At 38.2% G+C, this 12923-nt stretch overlaps 1 protein-coding gene across 1 annotated transcript in view; it reads right to left on the reverse strand.

Moving 5' to 3' along the window:
• LOC136242585 (ER membrane protein complex subunit 1-like) overlaps positions 1–12923 on the reverse strand; it is an 18385-nt gene continuing 5462 nt past the window's right edge. The window contains exons 13-23 of the mRNA XM_066034025.1: positions 3928–4086; positions 3373–3534; positions 2878–3082; positions 2371–2478; positions 1876–1988; positions 1735–1814; positions 1388–1518; positions 1122–1206; positions 1003–1069; positions 868–943; positions 1–235 (exon numbers count right to left, since the gene is read on the reverse strand). Of these exons, the coding sequence (XP_065890097.1) occupies positions 75–235; positions 868–943; positions 1003–1069; positions 1122–1206; positions 1388–1518; positions 1735–1814; positions 1876–1988; positions 2371–2478; positions 2878–3082; positions 3373–3534; positions 3928–4086 (1347 nt within the window). The 3' untranslated portion in view covers positions 1–74. The remainder of the gene's footprint in view (positions 236–867; positions 944–1002; positions 1070–1121; positions 1207–1387; positions 1519–1734; positions 1815–1875; positions 1989–2370; positions 2479–2877; positions 3083–3372; positions 3535–3927; positions 4087–12923) is intronic.

Genomic DNA, 12923 nt, shown 5'->3' on the forward strand with positions numbered 1-12923 from the left:
TAAAATAAACAATAACCAGTGATCACTGATAAATATAAAATTCTGAAATGAGAAAGCTAAAATTGAAGTTACTACTACTGCCAAGCTGCCTTCAGTGCTCGTCGTGATGACACCTTTCTTGCCACTACTGCTACACACAACATCCCTATCAACACTGATGTCACCAACATGTAGTTAAAGTCATCTGCTAACACATCAAATGACTTTGAAGGACACACTCTCGTGAAGAACAAATCTGTAAAGGAGACAAGATTACGTACACAATGATAACTAGCTACAGCGAAATTCTAAAGTACCAAAAACATGGCCCCAATAATGAGGTAATCATATGAACTCGTCAAGTCCCATTCAGTCCAGAGGATTTGGTCATATTAATTAGGTACATGTCAGCTATTGTACTGATAGCTAAATACACCTAGTCTGAAGAGCCAGTAACTTTGAACAAAAACTTGTAGAATTTTGGGGCTGGCTATATACCAGATTAACAAATTTCATTATAGACTGCAGTTTTACACTACCACAGTACTCTTATACTACCACAGTACTCTTACACTATCACAGTACTCTTACACAGTTAAATGTGGGCACTGTGGTGATTTGGTAAAGGCATTCTAATTAAGTTACCAACAGAAAACTTTGATGGAAAGAAAAGTTGGCTATTCCTCACTACATCAGCTTTAACAAATTAAATGTTGATGAATTTCATAAAATCATAGATCTATTCACCCACTTATTGAGGTCTAACATTGATAAATTCATCTTGATTTGTCAAATTCATCAACCTGTTCTTTTGTTAAAATTTTCAGTCACATGGCACAAAGTTTCACTGTGCAATAAACGACAATTTCATTAGTCATCAACACTCACCTAATCCATGGGCTAGTAGTAGTGATGTAGACTCTATCCCTGATGGTGACATCACAATACCAGACAACTTCTCTACCTAATTGTAAGACACATGTGCTAGTTACTCACTACTCTTCAAAACACACATCCACTCACAGTTTGATTATAATTGACAAAGAAAGTTGAATTAACAGGCAACACTGGTACATACTTAGGAACACCACTAGTGATGACATAATAATCACTAATAATACAATCCCACAATCATATGTTACCTGCTGTAATCCGAAGCCTCCAGTGTCCTCATTGGATCAAGTGCCATCTTTGGTAGTGACACTAGATGCCCTGAGGGTAACCCAACTACAAAACAACACAACACAAACATCAATAACAACATTGGGTCTACTCATGCACAGCCAGACCGCGTTTTCTCAGCCACGACAGTTATTGTGTAGGAAATTATAATGTATATTGTAAGCCCTAGTTCCAGTGGAAGAAAAAAGGTGGCCATGCAAGAATACACAAGGTGGTCATCTCTTACTGATGATGGCTTTGTGTGTGATGCCCTGACTGGTGATGGAGGTGGCCAGGCTGGTAATGGAGGATGGGAAGATGAAGGATTGTTTGAACACCAGTGGCTTGGGAGGAGAGTCCAGTGATGACCACACAGTACTGAAACATGATGAGGAACATGCCATAAACAAGAAAACTTTTAAGACAGAAATCATCTATATATTTAATTGAAGTACTATTGTGGTCAGTGAGAACCATTAAAGTTCTTTCCCTCTAAAGTTCTCTCCCTCATTAAGGAATTTAAACTTCTCTCCCTCTTCGTTTTACAGTAAAGAAGATTTTGTAAATCGACCTACTTCAGCGGTAACTACTAACCTATTCTCACTTTCTGAGTTCTGGTATAGCTCTAACACGCCCAACTCATGTCGTCTCAACTTCACATTCTGATAATGATACTGTATGGGGAACACGATATGTAACCTGCCAACTGCTAGTAGATGGAGCTGTGGGGCTTACTATGATCCAATTTTCTGACTGGATCATGTGCACTGGTCCAGAGCACTGTCTGTGGTGTGCAGTAAAAATGACATGACCTGTAACTCCATCAATCAAGTGGACATCAAGAAGATCTGACGGAAACAGATGAATAACCACTCTGTAGCAGTGTGTGTGTGTGTGTGTGTGTGTGTGTGTGTGTGTGTGTGTGTGTGTGTGTGTGTGTGTGTGTGTGTGTGTGTGTGTGTGTGTGTGTGTGTGTGTGTGTGTGTGTGTGTGTGTGTGTGTGTGTGTGTGTGTGTGTGTGTGTGTGTGTGTGTGTGTGTGTGTGTGTGTGTGTGTGTGTGTGTGTGTGTGTGTGTGTGTGTGTGTGTGTGTGTGTGTGTGTGTGTGTGTGTGTGTGTGTGTGTGTGTGTGTGTGTGTGTGTGTGTGTGTGTGTGTGACTATGCAATTTACTATTAGTCCACATAAGTACTATAACAACATAAAACACTAACAACACAAGACTGCCTTACTCTTGCTGGGATCTCTAGACTGGGTCACCATGACAACAAGGTTAGGGTTCAAATACTTGTACATCACAGACCCATCATCCAACACTTTAGCTTGGGAACTGATGTGTTCTACAAAGTAAGAAATACAAGTAAGAAGCTGTAATACAGATAAGTAGATAAACAAAGTAAACACTCCCTTGGTACTGCAATAATAATGCTCTATCAAAGTTGTTTACCAAGTTGGGAAAAAATAATTTTAGTTGCACTTGACTGTTTTATTTTAGAGGACACAAGTCCCATGATTGCTCTATTACAGCATGGGGCTAAACCTTCCCTGAACTTAAGCTCATTTTCCCTAGCACCTTTTCTACACACACCTATACCCATGACTGTTGCCATGATCTAACACTTTAAGGTGTCACTCTAGATTAAGTGTTCGGCTGTAAGGTATTTTGTGGTGCTGCCCTATTCAAATTGAAGAATAACTATTACAAAGCCTTTTGTTATAACGTATGATAATCGTGTTACCTGATTGATGATGAGATTGTACTTCGATGATTTCCTGCTCCTCAGGAATGTGCATACTCCACAATAGTCTGACCAGTGATCCAGTGTGTTGTGTTCCCTGAGGGGTAGTAGTGGTGTAGCCAATCACATCGTTGCTAGTCTTGTTGACAACAAACATGAAAATATTGGACAATGAAGCATGTGATGACGATGGATAAACCAGCACCTAAAACAATTCACAGTTTAAGAGCTGTTATGATTAGCCAGACAATACTCTTTGCACAATGCTTACTAATAGCTTACAAGTAGATGGTCTAGCACAGCTTGAATGAAAAACTTCTGAATACCTAAAGTTTATTGCCATGCACATATGATGTGTCATGACAAGAAAGTAACTTAAGTTTTGACATGATAACTTCAAACCTCAGGCACTTATAATCTTTGAGTAATAAACATAGTGCGGAGAACAAGGTCTGGTGACATCAGTGTCCACCAGAGGAGTAAGGTCTCACTCACTTGTTTATTATCCAATAACATTAATAATACTCTGGTGTGGTCCTGATCAGTGACTGGCAACAGTGCTGTCTGGATCACATGACCCGGTAAACAGGTGGGTTCCTCCCCAGACACACCCACCAGAGGGTTGAAGCCATACAACAATGTACCATCACACCCACCCTAACATAAATAGAAACTGTACATTACAAACACATTTCAATGTAAACAACTAACTGGGAAGGAATAATAATGCATAAGTACAGCTGCTCGTAGTGCACTTGCTAAACAGAAAGGCATGGGTGAGTGAGTGTGTGTGTGTGTGTGTGTGTGTGTGTGTGTGTGTGTGTGTGTGTGTACGTGCGTGTGCAAGACACTAATACAGTGAGAATTCAAAAAAAAGGTGAGTGAGTCCCAAAATCTGTGAAAGCATTCTATTTGTAGCACATACAACTGTATTCCTATACTAAGCATTAAGAATCAAAAGTACGTAAAAGAAACCAAAATCCTTGTTAAACTATAAAAGTGGTATTCCAATTTAATGGACTAAAACAATGCACTCACAACAGTTGTTACCTTTGACTGAGCTAGCAGAATAGCCAGTGGTGGTAGAGGATAGTGCACAGCACTTCTCAACTGGAAGAGGAGAAATTTGTTAGTGGTGTGGAATGTTGTAGCCTCTGGTAGGAAGGACTGCCACACAACATCACCATCAATACTGTCTACACCATATAACTGTAATGGAAAGATAAATGATGTCATCGCAAAAAAATAAAATAATGATAAAACACTAGTGTACTGTAAGTAGTGTTGCACCGATACGCATTTTTTCACATTTACCGATACCGATTATTTGCCTATTCCTGTAACCAAGAGTAGGGTCCGCAATCCGAAAAATGAAGTTTAACAAATCCATTCCTCCACCACTGTAGGATGTTCATAGCACTAGCCCATTACTTGATCCACCATGAAACCAAAAGCGCGGTGGTTGTCTTAGGAGATACGGTGATTTTGTTGCCTCGCGTGATGCAACATTTTTGTAAATTATCCTGTGCTCTGCAAAGAGAACAGGCTAAAACCTTCTAATACGTTGGGTGTTATCTAGAGTCATTGTGGATAAAAAGTAGCCATAGCATTGAGCAGATGTTTCGCTGGTTGCCTTGTACTGGGCTGCTTTCTTCAAATAAGTGACAAAATAAACACGCATTTTCAAATTCAAACTGCCCTACCATCCAAGACGAGAGAATCCAACTCATCCTCATAGCACAGCGATACGATTGGATGTACAGTCTGTCTACACTGTTAGTTTGGAAAGGATCTGAGACTTCTCACCATCTGGGTGACGATCGTGAAAATTTAGATTACATTTTTTGTCAGTTTCGACTTTAAATTTGCTCCTGCAGTCTCTAATAATTATCTCTGCTTCAATATAACTCGGTAACTGCTATTTTCTGTAAGTCAGTGATGCTTCCTTGCTTTCTAGCTAATTGTGGCAGCTAGCCGTACAGCATGCCTCATGGCTTGTATGGTCTCGACTAGGACGTCGAAAATCATGGTAAGGTGATTATGTACGTCTGAATTTCTAGCCCGTGTGAATTGTCAGCTGGCTCTACAATGCATACTGTTACAGACTAGGATCGTAAGCAGTTTTAATGCATAAAATTATTACGTATGGGACCATCACGTGATTTCAATTTTGAATTTTGGCGGATTTGCTTCCTGTTTGCGCGTACTTTTCAGCTCAACATAGATTTGTTGCTCTACTGTACCAGTGATTCTGAAAACGTGTATTAATTCCAGCTAGTAGGTTTAGGTAAGACTTCATGTATAATATTAAGGTACTTAATTAGTTGACATATCTAGCTAGCTACATGAATAAAATGTGCAGTAGCTTATGAAATAGTTTAGCTATATGTTTGCAAGGACATACTGCACTTGTTTTCTGTGTATATATGCATGCAAGTTGTTTTATAAACATACGTATACATTACATTATATTATGTGTTAAAGCAGCTTCATAAAACTCTTCAACTAGGCTGCAGATAGATATGTGTACCAAGCAGCCTCTCTATGGCGAGTTAATTGATATGCTTGATGAAGCAGAGAGTGAAGCAGCAGAAATTGGAAAACCCAGTTGCAAAAACCAGTTGCTTCTGCAAAAGTTTAAGAATTGCTACCAAGATATCACAGTTGGCCGGCCTGAGCGCTTTTATGATACTGTTTGTAGAATTGCTGCACCAACAAAACAGTCATTGAGAGGAACCATAAAACTTACTGGATCACCACTAGCAACTTACAAACAAAGAGTATGGCTCCCTAAAGTGAGAAATAAAAGAGGTATGTATAATTACAATAACCTAATTATAGCATATACATAAGGTTTGTATCTGATTTAAATATGTACATGGCGCCTGAGTGAGGGCAGAGTGTCTACAAAACTCAATGCATGCATTATTGACTGTTTTGTGACTTCCTGTAGGGACATGGAGTATGGTTTACTTTGATACTTTTGAACTAATTAGTGACCAGACTGTGTGGCTTAAAAGTGGTACCATATTATGTGTAAAGCAATTTCTAACACAGGTGTCATCCTTTGGTCTGCCCATACCCCACACTATAATCATGCACATAATCTGGCATGCAATTCTAATTCTTTCAAATAATCAGAATTCTGCATATATGTAGCAGCTTGAAATCATACCACATACTGTGGCAGACAGGATACGTAAAACATTAAGTTAACTATGCTTCAAATAAAACAAATCAAGTAAGACAAGTGTCTTAGACTGTGTCACATAATTATACACATTCCACACACTAAAAGCAAAAGGCAGCTATTAGCACTTCAGAAACCATCAAGTTATAAAAGGTGAACGAATTAGGGCATGTGACTGAATGATTATAACAATTATTTGAAGGTTTCAATTCACCATAGACTTGACACATGTATTAAGTTCTCCCACTTATCCTTTTGTAATGTAAGGAAATTCTAGATGCACACATGATATTATGGAGATGTACACCCAAAAGATGTTATACGATCCATATAGCTATGAGGTCTTGTATTTTCTAACAAGACACCCATTGATACAATCTTTATGCATATACAGTGGTTCCTCAATTATCCGGCCATTGCATGATTATCCGAATTTTTGATTACCCGAACTATGGAGGTGACTGTTCTATTAGAGTATTTTGTCTAAAGTATGTGTTCTATTAGAGGATTTGTACAGGGCTCTGTATATAAATGAATGGGATTCTATTATCCAAACTTTTTGATTATCTGAACACCCTCAGGGCCCAATGAGTTCGGATAATCGAGGGACCACTGTAGCTCTAAGACAATATTGCCACTTATATGCATTTAGCAGAGACACTGTTACTTGTTTGTCACAAAACATTGATGTAAATGAGCAACACAATGTGAACGTAAAAATTATGCCTTATCAACGACTAGGCCTGGTGCTTTTGAACTTCTCTCAGTTGTAATTAGTCATGCCTTGAGTACACACTTAAGAAAATTGTATCTTGACTGCTTTATTAGGTATTAATGTGCTGAATGTTCTATTAGGATTATTTCAATACGTAGTGACTGTTCTATTAGAGTATTTTGATCTTTGTACCAACCCGTATATTAATTTTGTATATAATTATTTTGTTGACTGTATTATGTACAAGCCTATGAATGACATAATAGATTTTAGATCCCAATACACAATATGAATAGTAATACAAGGCAATGTAATTTGCTTCTTTGTGTGTTAAGTTAATGTTAAAGTGGTTGCCAGACCAAAATTATTAATGAAAATTGAGATTCTCTAGTAAAGTAGCCAAATGCTCTAACAGAACATTCGTTTTTTAAGTCACTCGCATAAGACTTTAACATTTTAATAAAGTGACAACTTTAAAGTAGTCTTTGAAAAGTCCAGCTGCCTGACCAAGACTGTTCCTGACAAATGAACTAAAACAAACAGTTTGTTAGCACAGTGCATACTGTTTGAAATGGTGAGATAAATTTGGTGAGAATTATTAGCTGAATGTACTTATTATTAATTTGTGGATGCATCTACATAACTGTTGATCTCCAGGTCTATGTGTATATATATGCATTATTTCTTTAAATTATGAAGGATTAGAATAAATCACTTATAATTTTGTTTATTTATAAAGATGCTAGCAACTTTCCAGAAGAGCTTACCAAGTATGGATGCAGTGAAGGTGCATTAGCTGAAGTATTTACACATTTAAAGAATGGAAGAAAAGGTGAAGCTGCCTGGAAACTACAATGTATTCCAAACGTTGGCTTTTATCAGAATTTACATGTATTCTTGAAGAGATGGATTCTAACTAAATCTGCAAACAAGACATTGATAGGGCAACTTTACATAGCTATAGATCCAACTCTGCAAGCAAAAGGTTGTAGACCAGATAATGTTTACAGATTTATGGAAAGAGTTGCTGGTTCACGATCCCCTCAGTCTGCACTAATGAATTACAATATTCAAGCAAGTGAGTTGACATATTTACAAACCAAAGTAAAAGAGCATACCAGCCAGATGGAAGAGCTCACTACCAATTTCAGCAGCATGAAGCAAGAACTGGAAAAGACTAAGCAACAATTAGAAAACGCTAAGAAAGAGTTAAAATCTACACAGAGTGCTTTGAAAGATGCTACAAACAAATTAAACTTCTCTGAAAAGCAGCAACAATCTTTTAAAAGCACCACTTTGATATGTGGGAAAGAAAATGAAATATGCAGGTCTGATTTTTTGCTCCTGGAAAATGCTCTAGAAGAACAAACTGAGCAAAATGCAACACTATCTATGGCAATGGCTTCCATGCGAACAGAATTGGCATTGATTAAGGGTGCTGAGTCAGTAGAATTTGACAATAAAACAATGACATTTAGTTTTAAGACAACAACAGGTACCACTATGTATTTGCCAGCAATTCGTAAATTATACTACACATTACTAGCAGACCAAATTCCTCCAGCAAAAATAGAAAGTACTATTAAGGCAGTACTAAAATGCTTCTTACCAAATCTGAATGCTGAAAGGCTAAAACTGCCTAAAGAGAAGTGCGCAGGGTACATGCGCAGAGAAGAACTAAAGACCATTAGCATGGCACATAAAGCCACCTTGGTTGATAATCTTGTGGCTGAAGGAATGGTACATATCAACACTGATGGTACAACAAAGTTCCAAAAAAAATTAGGTGCCACAGCTGTAAATGGAATAGTTTTGTCAGTAAACGAACTGGCAGATGGAACTGCTGATAGTGTTATCAGAGATATTTCTAAGCAGTTACATAGCTTAAGGGAAACTGCAAAAACTTTAAACTTGCCCAACGCCAACCACATAAATTGGACATTAGTGGCTTCTTCAACGTCAGACTCAGCCTCTTCACAGAAACGGTTAAATAAATTGATAGAACAACAAAGAGAAGCAGACAGAAAGACATTTGGCTCTGCTACTCAAGAAAGTATGGATATAGTTGAAAATTTTTGTTCTATGCATTTAGGAATAAATTTACGTAAGGCCTTCTTGGATGGAATTAAGAGTACAAACGAACACCCTTGTGAGAGCAGACAAAGAGAACATCACACTGTAGACATTTTAGTGCATGAATTTTGTAAGATTTTTGGTAGACACGGTACACCTGAATATGGCTGTGGTGTCCTATCTTTTCCTGATTTTTTGGCAATAAAACTTCAAGACTCAGGAGCAAATAAAGATTACTTCCTTTCTTGCCAAAACACAATCCTAGAGCGACAAGTTGGCAGTCGCTATTTTGTAACTGCTGCTAATGCTGCCAAAATCCTTTACTTGAAAGAAGCAGCCATTGCATTTTTGGAATACACCGGAAAATATCAGGGCAATAAACTTGAAAAGGAAGTTTATACCAAATTGCAAGACATATGCATGATGACACAGCTTAAAACTGACTCACTGATGTTTTACCACATTTATGCTGATCTCGTCATGTTATCCAAGTCAAATGACCTTGAAAAAAGTGCCTTTGACATGAATCAGCACTATTTGGAACTGAAACTGTTTTTAGAAGAAATTGAACATAATCCTCTGCTGGTCATGGATGAATACTACAGAGTTTTTACATCTGAGAAGAGACTGTATGGTAGTGAAAAAGATGTTAACCATCGCTTAAGGATTAAATCACAGCATATTAATAAAAATTTATTTATTTTCCAGAATGAGGAAAATGAGTTATTGCTGTCAATGATCTCAGAGGGAGCAGCTGCTATGAGGAAAAAATTATTAAACTATGCAAAAAACCAACTGCCTGGTGGGAAGTATTGGGACCCAGAAGAGAGAATAAAGGCAACTTTGAAAGAATTAAATCCAAGCAATGACCTATGTGAGTCAATATTGGGTCTAAATGATTATCTCACAACGGCCATTCCAAATCTCCATCAAGTTACAAAATCTAATCTTACTGAATTAAAGAAAAATAAAACAATACCATGGCTAAATGAACAGGAAAAAGAAGTCCAGGACAGTTTGGTTGAACTAGCCTGTAGAAGAAAAACTTCAGTATTCAGAGATTTTAAAGAAGAAGAAGAAATACGAACAAAGCAGAGGAGAGAACGCATGATATCAGATAAGCAAAAACGAGATGCATTTCGAGCAAGGAATGAAAAACAGAGAGATGAACTATCTAAATTACATCTCATCACAACAACAGATGAACTTACCAAAGCTCTTTTAGATATTGACCAAGAGAAGCTCAATGCTTCCAAGAAAGCAGCCAGAAAGCTCGCATTGTTGAGAACTCAAGTGAAGATCCGAAAGCAAGTTCTAAAGCAAAATATTCGTATAACATTTACTCACAACCGAAAGCAACGCCCTGTACATGACATAGCTAAAGAACTTTCCTTGTACATTGATAATGATGAGTGCCCAAAAATAAAGATCTTACATAACCCTAGCTTGCTGGTGGGAAGTTATGTTCATCATAGATTTGCGGTAAAAACAAAGGAGGAGTTACATGCATGGTTTCGTGGTTACGTAATAGCTTATGATGACACTAGCAATCTACATGAAATAGCATATGATGATGAGGATGAACACTGCTACTTTGATCTAACACAAGATTTGATTATGGGAGATTTGATCATTTTATAGTAGCTACTTGGACATGACTATAACCTGAATTGTAAGGATATAAAATATTGAATATGGACTGAAACGCTATGCATGCATAAATTATAGGAAAGTCTGGGTGAGAATGATAAATTAGCATGTCAAACAACTGAAATTGGTAATCAAAATTTATCTTACACCAATCAATCAGATAGTAAAGCCCCTCAAATGCTGACACCTTTGCCAGGATAAATCACACCATGATAGCTAATTGATTCAGATCACTCAGTGAAATTGTGAATGTATGTACAACATACAAGTAAACCATTCTGACTTTATAACAGATGGCGAGATCGTATATAGTTTCAGTTTTAGATCAGAAGTTACAACAATTTGATCTAGTCCCAAAATTGGTGCTGAGTACATTCATTATGATCTGTACCTTGCCATCAGACAGAATCGCTGACTGTGAAGCTTCACAATTTCATCACGAAAGCACCACTGCACTTCCGTGGTGTCACAGGAATTCGAGGACGGAATTTCAAAACTTTTTTTTATTGTGGTTCACGTAGCTAAAGTCTAATTTTCGCGTCGAGGAGAGCCGCACGACACTGCGACACATTGCAATGAAGAACTGTCGCCACTGCAAAACCTCTCCTCGTATTCTTTTAAGCGAAAAGAGGTGGTAATTATGATAGTAAAAGCGATAAGCATGGCTAATAATGCAAAATAACTAACTACAAAATTTTCACGATCGTCACCCAGATGGTGAGAAGTCTCAGATCCTTTCCAAACTAACAGTGTAGACAGACTGTACATCCAATCGTATCTCTGTGCTATGAGGATGAGTTGGATTCTCTCGTCTTAGATGGTAGGGCAGTTTGAATTTGAAAATGCGTGTTTATTTTGTCACTTATTTGAAGAAAGCAGCCCAGTACAAGGCAACCAGCGAAACATCTGCTCATTGCTATGGCTACTTTTTACCCACAATGACTCTAGATAACACCCAACGTATTAGAAGGTTTTAGCCTGTTCTCTTTGCAGAGCACAGGATAATTTACAAAAATGTCGCATCACTCGAGGAAATAAAATCGCCATATCTCCTAAGACAACCACCGCGCTTTTGGTTTCATGGTGGATCAAGTAATGGGTTAGTGCTATGAACATCCTACAGTGGTGGAGCAATTGATTTGTTAAACTTTATTTTTTGGATTGCGGACCCTACCAAGAGTTAATAATAGTAGGGAGGGAGAGTGTCTAACGCTCAATAGGCCTGTATAAAATGAGCGCGTAAGACAATCTGGCTTCTTGGCCAGACATGTTGATTGCATGAAGGGAGATGTGAAATGAGGCACGCCGCAGAAGGACGTTATCGATACTACTAGCTGTTCACGAATCAGTCTCGTGAGCAACGTGCGAGGTAGCGTGTGCAATCAAACATGTCGATTTGTGATGAACAGCCCTCGGTACTGGCCGAAATTGAAGCAGAAACAGTTCAGCCTAGCAAGAAGAAGCGTCAGAGAAGATCAATGAAGAAAAGCGGAGATGAAGCACGCTCGGAAGCACAGGTAGAATTGCATCACGAATCTACCGTTCAGCCACGTCCCGAGGTAACGCCCAAGAAGAGGCGTCAGTCAAGGAGTGATGAGCCGGAAGTAACCAAGAAGTGTCAAACGAAAGCAATGGCAAGGAAAAGAAGCGGCGCCGATGAAACACAGCCTGGAGAATCCCAACCTAAGAAAAAGCGCCAGATGAAAGTTATGAACGATTTCTCTCTGGTTCTCCCATCACTCACTGGAGTAGCCACCTTCGCATCACTGCTTTCTCACCAACTATCGATTTTGCAAGGCCATACAAAATGTGACATAACGTGTTTATTGCGGTCATCAACACTATAGGAAATTACAAAGGTATACGATAATAAGCGGGGTGCTCTACGCGCTCATTTTATACAGGCCTATTGAGTGTTAGACACTCTCCCTCCCTACTATTATTAACTCTTGCTGTAACTGATATGTCGATATTTATCGATATTCTTCAATTCTTCAGAACAGGGGAAGAGGAGTAGAAATCACCGAAAGTTTGTGTATAAACTACATTTGTAATGATAATGTAATCAATGTAATTAATTGCATGGGCGACCGATTTTACAATGTTTTCTACACTTTTGCCACTTACCCCTTTCATGGAAAAAGAAGCCAAGTAGTTATGGGACTCCAGATCCTTTGTGAGGAGTGATCAACTAATTGCGTGGGCGGCCGATAAATATATATATATACAGCCTACTATAGCCTTGCAACCATACTTGTGCAAACAAACAAGCCAAAACAATTACAAAACGGTTACAGCAAACCACTTACTGCTACATTCACCACCTTCTTTACTTTCATCTGTTCATTTCCGTCATTAACGATTGTGGGTTTGGGTTAATCGGCAAATTATTTCCGCTTTGTGCCGATACCGATACTT

Source organism: Dysidea avara, chromosome 13 (assembly GCF_963678975.1).
Source record: "Dysidea avara chromosome 13, odDysAvar1.4, whole genome shotgun sequence".
In the NCBI taxonomy this organism is placed as follows: domain Eukaryota; kingdom Metazoa; phylum Porifera; class Demospongiae; order Dictyoceratida; family Dysideidae; genus Dysidea; species Dysidea avara.